At 36.5% G+C, this 15,620-nt stretch overlaps 1 protein-coding gene and 1 long non-coding RNA gene across 2 annotated transcripts; both read right to left on the reverse strand.

The window, feature by feature from the left end:
• Positions 1–2,952: 2,952 nt before the first annotated feature.
• Positions 2,953–12,999, reverse strand: LOC135734382 (uncharacterized). Its single transcript, XM_065253256.2, has 4 exons — positions 12,982–12,999; positions 12,751–12,892; positions 5,944–10,977; positions 2,953–3,008 (listed from the first exon to the last, which is right to left on the reverse strand). The coding sequence occupies exons 1-4, from the start codon at positions 12,997–12,999 to the stop codon at positions 2,953–2,955; spliced, it is 5,250 nt and encodes a 1,749-aa protein (XP_065109328.2).
• A 171-nt stretch (positions 13,000–13,170) lies between these two features.
• On the reverse strand, positions 13,171–14,869 carry LOC135734415 (uncharacterized). The gene is made up of 2 exons (XR_010527321.2): positions 14,022–14,869; positions 13,171–13,789 (listed from the first exon to the last, which is right to left on the reverse strand). It is a non-coding gene; the product is annotated as an uncharacterized lncRNA (long non-coding RNA).
• Positions 14,870–15,620: the final 751 nt, after the last annotated feature.

Genomic DNA, 15,620 nt, shown 5'->3' on the forward strand with positions numbered 1-15,620 from the left:
AGTGGTCCTTGTAAATCTCCATGTCTCAGCTCCATAAAGCAAATCTGCCTTAACATTTGAGTTGAATAAGCAAGTTTTGATTTGGCCGCTGATTTCTTTTGAATTCCAAATGTTTTTAAGCTGGATGAATGCTGTGCGTCCTTTTCTTATCCTAATTTAAAGTCCGCCTCTGTTACACCCTGCTTGTCCACCACACTACCGAGGTATGTGAAAGAGTCTACTTCTTCCAGGCTTCCCCTTCTAGCATCACTGGCTCCTGACTTGTGGCATTTACTTTAAGAATTTTTGTCTTTCTTCTGTTGATCTTGAGTCCAACCTGTGTTGACACACAGAGCAGTTTTGTTGTCTTCTCCTGTATTTGCTGATGCCTGTGTGACAAGAGGGCAAGGTCATCTGCAAAGTCTAAGTCCTCCAGGTTATTCCACATTCTTCATTGAATACCATTCCTCTTTCCATCAGTGACAGACTTCATTATCCAATCTGTGGTCAAGAGGAACGGAAACGGTGACAGCCCTGCCTCACCCCTGTCTTTACCTGGAAGCTCTTTCTTAGCTGTCCTTCACGAACCACCCTGCATGCCATGCCCTCATAATGTCAGGAATGGCAAATCACAAACCCAAATGCAGACAGAGGTGAGAAAATACTTGACTTTATTTAACAAACGGAAAAACAAAACCCACGAGGGGGCAAAATGAAAACACACACAAGATAACAATACACTCAATAAACTAGACCTGACTAGAAAAACAAACACTGAACACTTAACTACAAATCTACACAAACTAGACTAGGTATATCACTGGACTCAGTACTCACAGGAAAATACAATGGACAAGCAACGAACACCAAACACACTGACATTAAATGGGAGAACTAATGAGGGGAACAGGTGAAAATAATAATGAGGAAATCACACAGAGCAGGAACACCTGTGAGGGAAGCACATGTGAACCTTAGAAACAAACACAAGACAACCCATAAATATTTCTATATATATACATATATACACATACATATACACATACATACACATAAACAAACATATATATATATATATATATATACACATACACACACACACACACGAAAACTGTACACTAAACAAGACATAAAACAAAGACTAGAGAATACAAGGGAGCAGGGAAGAAGTCACAAGACACGGGAAAAACGTGGTTTAATATAACAATACCAAAACCACGTTCTCCCACACAAAACATGTACTGTTAGGACCCTGCCATACAAAACTAGATATAACTACCAACAAGATTATGGCAGAGTCCCAACAGGACCCTCCCCTCAAGGGACGCCCCCTGGCGGCCCTCAAGGAGAGACACAGGACAAGACAGACTGGACACTGGACAACATCCACGAAAACATGACAAACACCAACAAAGGAAGACAAGACAGAACAATAAGAGGGTTAGGGTGTGACAACAAAAACAACAAACAAGGGAGGGGGGGCGGGGGAACAACAACGTTGACAGGAGGAGGGATGGGATTGGGTATAGGACGAGCCTTCTGACCCCGGGGAATAGCTGACGGTTGGGTACGTGGAGGCCGGGCAGGCCTAACGGGGTTCTTAGGGAGGAAAACGGCCTGGGGCAGGGCAGGAACAACAAGGTCAGGGTTTAAAGGCTGAGGGGAAACAGGAAACATGACAGGGGGCGCTGCGTCCGGCAGCGGAGACGACATGGAGACAGTGACAGTGACAGGGGGCGCCGCGTCCGGCAGCGGAGACGACATGGAGACTGTGACAGGGGGCGCAGCGGACGGCTGCGGAGGCGAGACAGAAATCATGACAGGGGAGGCTGCGGACAGCAGCGACGATGAGACAGGGGCAATGACAGGGGGCTGCACAGACGGCAGGGGCTGCAGCGGTGGCTGCGCAGACGGCAGGGGCTGCAGCGGTGGCTGCGCAGACGGCAGGGGCTGCGCAGACGGCAGGGGCTGCAGCGGTGGCTGCGGAGACGAGACAGGAATAGTCACAGGGGCCGCTGCGGACGGCAGCGGGACAGGGACAATGACTGGAGATGCAGCGGGCGGCTGCGACGACAGCTGAGGCTGCACCGGCGGAGACTGAGGGTGCTGCGAATCAGAGACCTGGGAGGTAGCAGCAGGCTGCAGAGCCGAGGAACCCTTCTTCCTCTTCTTCTTTTTCGACCGGGACGTCGAGACTGGGACAGAAGAGGTGGACGCTGCGGTGGGCGTGACCTGCTCAGTGGAGGACCCCTCAGACACCGAATCCCAAGAGGCCCTCCGCTCACGCTTTCCCCGCAGGCTGATAACCAGAGACGAGTCTTTGGGGACTGTAACGGGGAGTGCCAAGCCCTCCCGCGTCATTACTCCAAGGACCTGCCATTCAGGGATGGATGGCAAAGGTATTGGGGAAGCAGCCTCGGCAGAGACCCTGGGCTGAGGTCGATTCATGGCAAAGTTCATCATCTCAATTAAGCCCAGGGATTTCCGCATGCAAAACTCATTGGGACTGAAAGGCTTGTCGAGACCGCTGTTAAAAATAGTCTTGAGCTCCTCCCAGTCTAATCCGGTCCCCTCCATAGCATGCAAAAACTCTCCCACAAAAGCGCTGCACTTTCTTCCCCGCTGATGACAACTGCGTAATAATTGAACCCGACGGGCTCTGTCTGCTGGGTTTTGCTTTGGCTTGTCCATTTGTCAGGAATGGCAAATCACAAACCCAAATGCAGACAGAGGTGAGAAAATACTTGACTTTATTTAACAAACGGAAAAACAAAACCCACGAGGGGGCAAAATGAAAACACACACAAGATAACAATACACTCAATAAACTAGACCTGACTAGAAAAACAAACACTGAACACTTAACTACAAATCTACACAAACTAGACTAGGTATATCACTGGACTCAGTACTCACAGGAAAATACAATGGACAAGCAACGAACACCAAACACACTGACATTAAATGGGAGAACTAATGAGGGGAACAGGTGAAAATAATAATGAGGAAATCACACAGAGCAGGAACACCTGTGAGGGAAGCACATGTGAACCTTAGAAACAAACACAAGACAACCCATAAATATATCTATATATATACATATATACACATACATATACACATACATACACATAAACAAACATATATATATATATATATATATATACACATACACACACACACACACACACGAAAACTGTACACTAAACAAGACATAAAACAAAGACTAGAGAATACAAGGGAGCAGGGAAGAAGTCACAAGACACGGGAAAAACGTGGTTTAATATAACAATACCAAAACCACGTTCTCCCACACAAAACATGTACTGTTAGGACCCTGCCATACAAAACTAGATATAACTACCAACAAGATTATGGCAGAGTCCCAACACATAAGACTTCTTGATCAATTTGCTTTTCATTTCTACAGGGTAAACAAAACAACAAATATTTTCTATAATTATGTTAAACTATTTTAATGATAATAAATACAAAAATACACATACATCAACAGTCTATTCAGTATTATGATATGTGAAGTAATAAAGTGAACTTATTGTCCTATTGCTGTTACTGCTCTGTGCTATTGTTTATCAGATGATAAATGATAAGGTGTTGTTTTAGTATTATAATTTTTCAACATTAACAAATATGTAATTATTGTGCCATATTAAATATGATTGTGTTAATGAAAATCTAACGTAAAACATCATTCATAAAAACAATTATACTTACCTAAAGTTTCTTTTAAGATGATTTTTCATCAGCAACTTTCAGCAATGTGTACAGTACTCTTGTAATCCGGCAGGTTAGGGAATACATATCACTGTTCTTTCAACTTTTTGAGCAGAGGTTCAGAAGCTGAGTTGTCCATAAGGTCCAGATTGTTTGTAGATACGTTCCAATGCATATATAGTGCAGATGAATTAACTTTTTGAACACAGGTTCAGAAGCGGAATTGTCCATAAGATTTAGATTGTCTGGGAATTGAAAAAGGTTACTGCTGTTCAATACGAAAAAACATTATAGAACAGGCAGATCAGTTGTCCATGAAGAACCATTTCAAGCAATTTTCCATACGCTGAGTTATCCAGATGTTTCAGATTGTTTGTCCATTAAAAACGGTTCCTGCTGGTGAATATAAAAGCAAACATCAAAGGACATGAAGCTTGCTTTAAGCAGATACAAAAGCTTTTTAAACAGATATTTAGAAGCTGAGTTGTCCATAAAGTCCCGATTGTTTGTCCATTGAAAAGGCTGGTCGATACAAAACGACAATTACTGGACAAGAAGCTCTGTTGTTTTACTGTTCATAAAGAACCCTTTTGAGCAATGGTTCATAAGTTGATTTGTACATAAGTTCCAGATCGTTTGTCAATTGAATAGAGTTCTTGTTGTTGAACATAAAACAACCATTACGGAATAGGAAGGTCAGTTGCTTTAAGCAAATGGAGAAACTTTTTGAACAAAGGTTCATAAGCTGTGTTGTCCTTAAACTCCAGATTGTTTGTGCATTTTTTATATTAAATAAACTTAAAAACGTGCTTGGCATAATTTACCACACAACAAACATTTTAACATTTTTTTTTCTGTGACACAGTTCAACTTAAAAGATAGGTAGAAAATGTAGCTTTTATACAAACGTTTTTATATTAAAAATAAAATAAATACTATACATAAATTTGCCTTTAAGTGCGATTTCAAATTATAGTATACAAATATCTTGATCCAAGTGTAATACATGTGGCATTATTTAAAAAAACTGAAAATAAAATTAAACAAAAATGGGGAGAACTGGGTTAGCTGGCATACCATTTAAAATAGTTGTAAATTATTTATTGTAAACAAACAATAAAGTAATACTGCTTAATAAAAATAACTAAGTTAATTAAAGGGTCATATGATGCAATTTCTTGTTTTTTCTTTGTCTTTGTAGTGTTAAAATTTGTTTTGGCATAATGAAGTTGAATTTTTTTTTAAATGTGAAGGCTCATCCATACCTTCATAAAACACCTCATTCCAAACACACTCCCACATATGACCCTTGTAAAAAATGAGTTATTGCATGTATAATGTAGAAACATTGTAGATTATGTCATAGCTGTGAAATAAGATGTCAAAAAATATAAACAAAAGGAAAAAAATAAAGTATTAAAACACATTAATAACATTTAAAATAAGGCTGCATGAATAAATGAGTTAGAACTTATCTACATTCCCTAATCAAAGTACATCTCAACAACAACTGGATTTATGGGTTGGTTGACAGAGTTTTAAAAGTTGTTTTTAGTTTACAAACAATTTTGTTCATTTTTTCAGTTGGTTAATTTATCTATTTTAATCTAATATATTTTAAGAGCTAATTATTTTAATCTATGTTACATTGTAGAAGTTTGAATGACTATAACGATAACATTATAATTATTTATTAATCAACCTAAAACACATAATTCACCCCTTTATCAACCAACCCCTGTACCAGCTAACCCAGTTTCCCTACCCTGCCCCAGGGAGCCGCCAATAGTTTGTGTCCTCCCTTAGCCCCTATTTAATAAGTGGCGGAATATTTCCAAAAATGAATGCAAAATGTTTTAACTTATGAAAACTATAGTTCTTTGGACAAATCAATAGTTAAATCTCACATAAACATGGTGTATATATCTTTATGGCTGGATTTATTGAATTCATGTTCTGACGTTCATTTATAAAGTATAAATAAACATATATTAAATCCCAAAATATTTAAATATTTTTGGAAATTATTTTAATATAATTATGATTTAAAATTTAATTGTTTTAACAACAGTTATATTAAATAATTTAGGCCTTTAGAAAAGTGCAATAGTCAAATTGACATATAGGACAACCGAGTTGCCTATAAAGTGTCTATGTATTTTTACATTAATGTAACAAGTATTGCCTGATGATAACTGTAATATGTTTGTACAATTTCAAAAGTTACACCTTCCATATCTTTTGTATACACATGATCAATTAGTGTACCTTTTTCTGTTGTTGAATTTTGTACCTGTTGAGTGTATCCATGTTGTCCCATTACTTTCATAATTGTGGAAGAAGTAAAGATGTCCTCATTAAAGTCCCCCATGATTATCTTTTGTCCTGGATGCTTCTCCATCTCATTAAAAACATGTAATAGTTGCTGTTGAAACAAATCAGTTTTATATGAATTAGGCCTATACAAAAGTGCAGCAGTCAAATTGACACATGGAAGCACAAAGTACAAACACTCTAAGTTGCAACACTCAGGTACAAAGATATTACACTCAATGTTTTCAGAAAAATAAACTCCAACTCCACCTCCTCTCTGATGTTTTAATTCAGTAAAAAGTGCAGTGCTGTCATCATAACATTTAGCCCTTGGGTTGTTTTTGAACACAAATCCTGGTATCTGTGGTTCTTGGTCATTAACATTTAGCCATGTTTCTGTCAAACAAATACAGTCAGCATTCATCAAAACTGTATGTGATGTAACATCCGGTAAGTGAGCTTTCAGACTTTGTACATTAAGCAGTGCTATTCTAAATGTACCAAGTGATTTACTGAAACTGTACTTTTCCAAAGTTAATTTTGGCATATCTTTTAATGCCAACTCAATTTTGTCATTACAAAATATGACAGAATCTTTAAAGTCCTCAATAATCAGTCCATCAAGAGATCTCACACGGCTCAATGCAACATATGCCTGTCCTGCTGTAAAGATTTTATTAAGTGATACAACAGCTTTATCTACTGTAAGTCCTTGCACTTTGTGAACTGTACATGCCCATGCCAATCTGAGTGGAAACTGCCTTCTTATTCCACCATCATTTGTTACTTGATCTTCTTGTACATTAATTACAGTAGAATTCTGAGAATATCTCTGACTTGTTCTGTGTCTCTGAATTTTTCCAACAATTGGATTATCAAACTCCACATGAATAGCTGATGGTAAATCCTCATTATCTTCACCTTTTTTCTGACTTTCACTTATATGGACAACTGTACCAAAAGCTCCATTAACAAGACCATCAGCAACATCAATATTTTTCTTTAACATAACCCTTGCTCCAACACCCAAGGAAATACATTTAGACAAACATGAGTTGAAAACTTTAGTGTGGTATCCAACTTTACGTTCCATTCTTCCAGTTTTTGAATTTCTGATATAATCCTGAGCATGTATACTAATTGCATTTGGGCAACATTCATGTAGTCTTTCAATGTTGTATTTATCAACCTCTGCATTTGTAGCAAATATGTGAAGATCATTACATTTTTCCCCTGTTTCACATTTTTTCAGTGTAGCAATGTCAGTAGCTGTTAGAGATTCATCTTTTTTACGTACTCTCAGACGATTTAACATCTCAGCAAAAGCTGAATCTTTTTGTCTAACAACTTTGATTAACTGAGCAAGTTCAAAATTGTTTTCCCATATGTTTACTCCTTTTACATCAGAATAAAGAGCAGTACCCTTTACAGGCGGTAACTGATAGAAATCACCCACAGCAATAATGCTGACTTTTCCAAAAAGAGAGTAATCACCAGTTTGTTTTATTTGTCGCAGCCTTCCATGAATGTATGACAACAGACGATGGTCAACCATAGACACTTCATCAATAATCAAGATTTGCAAATTACCAATGCTCACACGTAAAGAGTTTAATTTTTCATCACTGAGTGGCTGATATGGCAATCTGACATTTGCACCAATTGAAAATGTATTATGAATAGTTGAAGCACCAACATTAAAAGCTGCTACTCCTGTTGAAGCTGTTAAAAGCACAGTAACATCATCAGGATTTTCAGACAACTGAGATAATAGTCTGGATGATTCATAGTGTATTGCCTTAATTACATGACTTTTTCCTGTTCCTGCTCCACCAGAAATAAACAATCTGAAAGGGTCAGGGTTCTGTCCAAGTATTTTCTGTAGACACCACTTCCGGACTTTATAGAATATAGCAGATTGCTCCTCATTTAATGACCGTAGTAAATCCAATGCAGCGTCTCTGGGCATAATAGTGTGGTTGGTTTCAATAGTACAAACAGTTTGAGGGTTTCCTGTAAGATCTGGAATCACTTCTCGAGTGTCATCATCAGGTAATACTTTATTTTTCATTATTTCAATACATTCATGACGTTGTTTTTCAGTTTCAGGACATATTGCAGCCCAAGCATCCTCTAAATCTATATCCTGCTCCAAAAGCTGTTTAGCTTTTTCTATTTTGTCACTTTCTTTTTCAAACAATTCTCTGTTGCAGTCAACAATTGATTTTACTTTATGCAGTGTACAACCAATTTTTATGACACCACTGTTGTAAAAGTCCTCATATGTCTCATAGTTGCTAGGCTTAAGATGACAGTCATCATAATATGGTAGAAAAAGTTGAAGTAATGACTGATAATATTTTTCTGGATCTTTTGTGGGTGAAAATCTTGGATATCTCACAACTGCAGGTTCAGTTCGTGTCCTTCGTTTCACATAACCACAATTATTATTGAGTTTAATAACTTGCTTTAGTGAAGAAACTTCAGATTTTGACAAAACTCTGTACTCTGAACAAAAACTGGCAAGACAAAGATTTTTCATTGGTTCTGTATGAGGTCTGTTCTTGTACCTGTCAACAACACTTGTCATCCAATAACTGCTTTCATCATCAGACTGTTCTTTCTCCACTTTATTTTGTAGTAGATGCAAAGGCAAACTCATCTTAACAGGATTTGGTCCTATTGGAATGAATTGTACTTTACGTGAACATTCCTTTAAATGCATGCCTGTCAGTCTGTACACGGCTTCTTGCGAAGAAAGTTCCCTACTGTGTAGGTAAATGCTTCCCAATTGTTTTAATGATGCTTTAGCTTCAAGATTACCATTCATAGCTTCATTTTGTGCACGTTGAAGTAACAGTCCCATTTCTTGCTCAGCTTTCGTGATGTAACTTATAATATAAACCACAACAGAAAAAGCATCTGTGACATACTGAATATCCATATTCCCTTGCCAAGCACGCAATAAATCTCTGTTATACTGGTTTACCCAAATATCTTTTATATTTCTTTTCAGGACAATGCTTTTCTTTTTAGAACATTTGTTGTATGCTTTCTCAAACACAGTCTGATCAATTCCCAGAAATAAAAAAAACGCATCAACTGAATCAAAATTCACTTCAGAGTTTAATGCAGTTTTAACTTTATTTATAATTGCACTTGCTGTTTCATCTTCATCATTCCCTTTGGACTCATCTGCATTAGATGCTCTTGTAATAAAGGTACGGCTAGATGGAGGTCTTGGGAAATTAAAACGGCATACTGTATTTTTCTTGCGACATGTTTTTGAATGTTTAGTACTGTGCTTCTGCACACTGTTTACTGTTTCAAAGAGTTCAGTTTCTTGCTCTGGTGGTGTCTCACAGGTGATATATGTGTCAATGAAATCAACAACCACAGGATCATTAGCTTCATCATCATCATTAAGCTTTGGAGCATTTTCTACCCAAAAAAGACAGTGAACATGAGGAGAACCACGTTGTTGGAATTCAACACGATAAAAATAATCTTTTATTTTACCAATAGGTTCAGCTGGAGACATAATGACATGTTTCAGAAAACAATGCCATCTGTGATCAAACATCCTCGCTGCAGTGACAGGATTTCGTCTCAAAAATGCACATTTTTCAGACCACTCAAGCTCTTCAACAATGATTTGTTTACCCTCTTGTTTAATAATGGTGTTCATCATTTCAGGCCATCTCAGATCCGCAGAACTAAAAGATGCAAAGAAAGTCGGTATGCCAAGTTGTCTAATCAGTGCAAAGAGATCTTTCTGTGTAGACATCCAATACGGAGGTGTCCCTCTGACAGGTCTCAAAAACTTATATCCTTCATTATACTTCAGTATTTTTTGTAAGTTATCAGAATTTGTCAGCATATCTGGTGTTACCTTTGATAACTCATCTTTCTCACAACCTTTGCGTAATGCAATTGAGACATTAGATACAATTTGATCAACTTCTGATATATATTGTGCATAAAAAATGAAGTCTGTGTTCTGTGCAAAACGTCCATCAGCATTCAGTATTCGTGCATTCAGGTATCTTGTCAATGTGATTTTTTCTGGTCTGGCATCATGAAATGTTGGACCACCGGTCGGATAAAGAACAGGAAAGCACTTTGACTCATTTGTTTTATCTGATAACAACCTAACAGGACTGTTACCTTCAGCTGGTGCTACATTTAGTACATCATGAAAATGCTGATCAATAACTTCTGAACCAATATCAACAGGCTGTAGTGATGTGTCTGACAAAAGACCATTTTGCTCTTTAATAAAACTTAAATCTTCTTCTGGCTGAATTTCCAATTCTTCACCTTCTTCAACTTCATCACCACTTTTATCTGATACATTATCATCATCCATTTCATCATTAGCATTACTTTGAATATCATCTGGCTCACTCAATGAGTTCACCCACTGCTCATTAAACTCCACATCACTATACAATTTATTGTGTTTAACCAGATACCATAAAGCATTTCTTACATGATCTGTGTGGACATATTTATATTCATAATGGCCTTTGTATGTTAATTTTCGTTTCAGTTTAATCTTTATCATATGGTCATTACATTCATTTCGTGGAAGAATGTTGGTCATCTTTGTAGTATTTACTGGAACACAGACGACAGGTCCATGAACACCTCGCTGTTGACCCCGAGGCAGACAAAGAAGACGTAAGAAAGGAATATTAAGTGCTATTAGATGTTGTTCCAATGAATTTAAACATTTTAATTCTTTTGGAATCTCCACCAAATGCATATTGTTGGCAACACTCTCTTCAGGTAGTTTTCCTCTAAGGATTTTTCGATGGCATGTATAGCAAATCCACAATTTACATGACAAATTGCCAGATAAATAACAATTAGACTTACATTCATTGTTACATGCATGTAAATACTTGAGTGTGATACATCTTTTGCTTAAATCAGCTATTTTGTGTCCTTTTTGTTCATAACAATCTCTTATACATTCAATAACCTGTTTTCTGAACAATAAACGATGACATACACAACAAACACATTCTGGGCCTCTACTGACTTCTTGATGAAACAGATTAATAGTGAAATCAATATCATTCTGTCTTTCCTTCTGTTTTGCATACATTGCACATCCTTTCTGTATTTTACTCTTTTTAAATGTTAAGTTTCCATGATATTTTTTATGAGAATACTGACGTAGCTTTGCTTTAAATGTTGGGTTCTCGTGATACTTTTTATGAAAATACTGGAGTAGCTTTGCTTTAAATGTTGGGTTTTCATGATACATTTTATGAGAATACTGGAGTAGCTTTGCTTTAAATGTTGGGTTTTCATGATACTTTTTATGAGAATACTGGAGTAGCTTTGCTTTAAATGTTGCGTTTTCATGATACTTTTTATGAGAATACTGGAGTAGCTCTGCTTTAAATATTGGGTTTTCATGATACTTTTTATGAGAATACTGGCGTACCTTTGCTTTAAATGTTGGGTTTTCATGATACTTTTTATAAGAATGCTGGCGTACCTTTGCTTTAAATGTTGGGTTTTCATGATACTTTTTATGAGAATGCTGGCGTACCTTTGCTTTAAATGTTGGGTTTTCATGATACTTTTTATGAGAATACTGGCGTACCTTTGCTTTAAATATTAGATTTCTGTAATACTTTTGTTTGGAATATTCACACATTCTTGATCTAAAGGCTTCATTTGATTTATACTTGGACTTAGAATACAGCTTAACATATTTCTGAAAATTAATATTTGTGGAATACTTCATCTTTGATTTTTCACACTTTGATTGATGAACATTTAAATCAGTCTTATATTTATCTCTGAGATTTTTAAGTTTCTTTTCTTTATAGTCAATATCTTCAGAATATTTAGATTTTTGGTTATGTATTTTTCTCTGTCTGAATTCATTATCACTATTGTATCTTTCACGTTCTCGCTTATTTTTGAGGTGCTCAATTGGTTCATTTAACTTTCTTTTTCGTAAACACTGTTTAATGCTATTATCATCTCCTACACTTTTGCATGCTTCTGCACAAACATTGTCCTGATTTTTAACACATGTAACAACTTCATAGTGATTACTGTTGCAGTGGTTCAGATAAATTGCGTTATCTGTAAATGACTGACCAGTGGGTGCATGCACATTCCATCTGCCATTATTGAAGGTGAATATATTTATTTTCAACAAATCAGCCGTACAAAAAATGTCAATTTCTGTGGCCCAAGATCCAGAGTAATACATTTTACACTGCGTCACATAATCTTTTACTGATCTGTACTCTTCTCTTAAATACCTCACAAACTTAGAACTGTTACTTTCAAGATGTTTCACGACTGCACGTCTTATTTTAAGATGTTTCTCCTCATTGCCACATACTGCATGTGCTATTCCTCTAAAAAAACAATTCCCGTCTCCTTTGATGCCCTTTGTTTTACATGGTAATCTTAAACAACACAAAGTTCTACCTTGTACACCATTGTATTCATTAGTCAGTTGTAAACGTGTACATAAAGCATCCTGATCTACTGATGTTAAAGGTTGAAAAGTAAACTCTTCATGTAAAGTTTCTCCAATAACAATGTCATCCACAACTAAATTGTCATGTAACTGTTTTACTTTTAATTCAGTTTTAACTTTTGTGTTCCTCTTACCTGAAACAACGCATTTTTGATCAGACTGCATTTTAGAAAACCTTTTACCATCATGTTCACCAAAAGACTTACTCTGCTCACGTCCGCCCTCATGTGACTGTTGTTTGGAACTGCATGCTTTACCAGTCTTCAAAGTTGATTTTACAGCTGCATCTTCAATCACTGTTGCATTAACACCAGTTACCTCAAATGGTTTTAGCTCAGCATTTAATGACTTGGCAAGGTTAAGAACATGATCGTACAACACATGTATATCATCATAATATGCTACTATGCTTGTACCAATACCATATTCACACATACCTTGGCAATTTCTTGCATGGGGATCAAATATTGCAAACCTGGTTCCCTCTTTTATAACAGAACATATGTTATCTTTAATGTTTAACAAACAAGCATCACAGTCTAGCAACGCCCTCTGGATGGCTTCATCTACCGGCATACAGATATTCTTTACATCTTCATCATAAATAGAAACACCAATATGACCACTGTATGACTCATTGTAGTTTATTTTGAACTTTGTACTGTACAGTGTATGCATTTTTGGCAATTCTGCAATGGAAACATATCCACGACCTGTTGAATCATTAATTTTTCCCTGTAAGCGCATACATGTATACATTTCGTCTCCTTTAACCAACACAGTATTCAGGTCATCTGTGGTCCATGTCAGCACATTCTTCAGTTTACTCATCATCACTGCTGTCAGACTGTTGACTCCACACTGCCGGTTCCTGTTGTACCCAAATCGTTCATCACCCTGATGAAAGGAGCCTTTTAGAACTTGATCTGAAAAACTAGCAAAGTTGGTTACATGAACGGAATTGTCTTTGGAACTTTTTGGAAGGTCATTGGAACTTTTTGGAAAGTCATTGGAACTTTTTGGAAAGTCATTGGAACTTTTTGGAAAGTCATTGGAACTTTTTGGAAAGTCATTGGAACTTTTTGGAACTTTTTGGAAAGTCTTGGAACTTTTTGGAGGGTCATTGGAACAATTGGAAACCATGGAATTTTCGTCAGCAAGTTGATCTGCAGGACTGAGTGAATATGGCTTAGCCATACGCCTCTTGGCTGCCTGGGACCGCCAAAAACCTTTTCCACGTGGCATCTGAAAAACACACACGCGCGCGCACACACACACACACACACACACGACAATAGGCAACAGAGTAGGTAAAGGGACATTTCAACATTGTAATAAGATAAAAGAGACAGACAACTAAATACATAGATTTCCCTGTGCATATTTGTTGTATTACATAACCATGCTCCTATTAAACATAGTTAACAAGTGATTTTTACACTTCTGTGAAAAAGTATTAGTAAGTAACTATAAATACCTTTTGAGTCTGTCAAAGTGCAATGAAATGCTCAAGGAACACTGTGCTGATGTCTTTCCTGTTTATGGCTGAAAAAACCCAAAGTAAAGTTTAATTTCAACCCAGCATCTATTTTTTGTGTTCATTTTTTTTAAACAAATTACCAATCAATAAGTTTGTCATTGTAACTAAACAGAACTTTTAACAATTACAATTAGCAATTTTAACACAATAGGTTTCTTTAACTTTCATAATACTAAAACTATGCTAGCATTACTTACTGTTAAACAGATTTGAATTTCTACTAAAAAAATAATGCAGAAAAAAACACAAATGAACTTTATACAACATCTATGAGCACTTTATTCACTAAATACATTTTATGATAACTATTTAGTGAAATGGGTAACCAATACAAAATTATGAATACATACTACACATACGTTAGATACAAAACCTTCGAAAACTATCTGACATATTAGGGGTGGGCGGTATGAGCAAAAATTCATATCAAGATATTTTCCACATTTCAGCCGGTATAGCGCTATAACGGTATGTTGCCATATGAGATAAAACATTTGTGAGTCACACTGTAGTAAACCTTAGTTAAATTACTGTCAAAATTTGCATTTTTAACCTTATGTTACTAATAAGTGAGTGATTGGACATAGTTTACTTTTGTTTTGTTTACTGTTGGTTACCAATATCACCATCTTTCTCTTTTTACAAAACTGATTGAAGTAAACAGGGAATATCAACATGTCACAGAACTTGGAAGTCAAAAAAATGAAAAATTTAAATTTTTAAATTGTACAGTTGACTAAGTTATCATAATACAACAGTCACACATCAACACTGCACAAGATCTGCAACAGACCGGACAGACAACACACATACACGTTGTAAAACCTCTAACCTGTAAACATAAATACGTAAAAAATATGCACTGCAAAATGCACTGCATACAGAGTATGTGTGAAACAGGCGTAAGATATATCTCTTAAATAGAAATATCTTAATCTCAGCTTGTTACCTGCATAATAGACAACTTTCCATAGAAGCAATCAATTAGATTACAAATGTGACCAGTCACGGAAAGTAGGGACACAAGTCGGATCTGGGCATTTTGAGTTATTCACAGATTCTAAAAGTGCAGTTTCTAAGCTTTCCAACGATGTGTAACACATGGAAATCTGATAAGATTTGGAGAAGTTGTGGCCATTTGAATATAGGAACTCAGAAATACTCAAACCGAGAAAATCGAGACAAAAGGGACTCTTCTTTTCAGCTGGGGGACACAATAGGGCTCATTTACATCTCATTTAGCTAAGCCATGCCCCCTGTAAAACCCTTTTTGAGATGTTCTAGCATCATATGTAGTATTTTATGACCAAATGACAACCCACAAAAATAAACATGACTCTTTTACCTTTGTGGGGATCACAAGTCGAATCCAGTCTGTTTCAGATTATCCAATGACCATATTTGTCCACAAATGCATATAATCCGTGAAATATAGATTGTTTACATCAGATTTCGCATGAATGTCTGGTAATAATATATAATCTGAAGACTATTTAAATCGTAAAATGTAAGGGTATATGAGCTTACACTCCGTTA

Source organism: Paramisgurnus dabryanus, chromosome 7 (assembly GCF_030506205.2).
Source record: "Paramisgurnus dabryanus chromosome 7, PD_genome_1.1, whole genome shotgun sequence".
NCBI lineage: Eukaryota > Metazoa > Chordata > Actinopteri > Cypriniformes > Cobitidae > Paramisgurnus > Paramisgurnus dabryanus.

Coding starts and splice junctions, on each gene's coding strand:
- LOC135734382 (XM_065253256.2), bottom strand. Junction 10,978..12,750: donor TGAGGGCGGACGTGAGCAGA/GTAAGTCTTTTG, acceptor ATGAACAAAAAG/GACACAAAATAGCTGATTTA. Junction 3,009..5,943: donor GTATACAAAAGATATGGAAG/GTGTAACTTTTG, acceptor CTTCCCTCACAG/GTGTTCCTGCTCTGTGTGAT.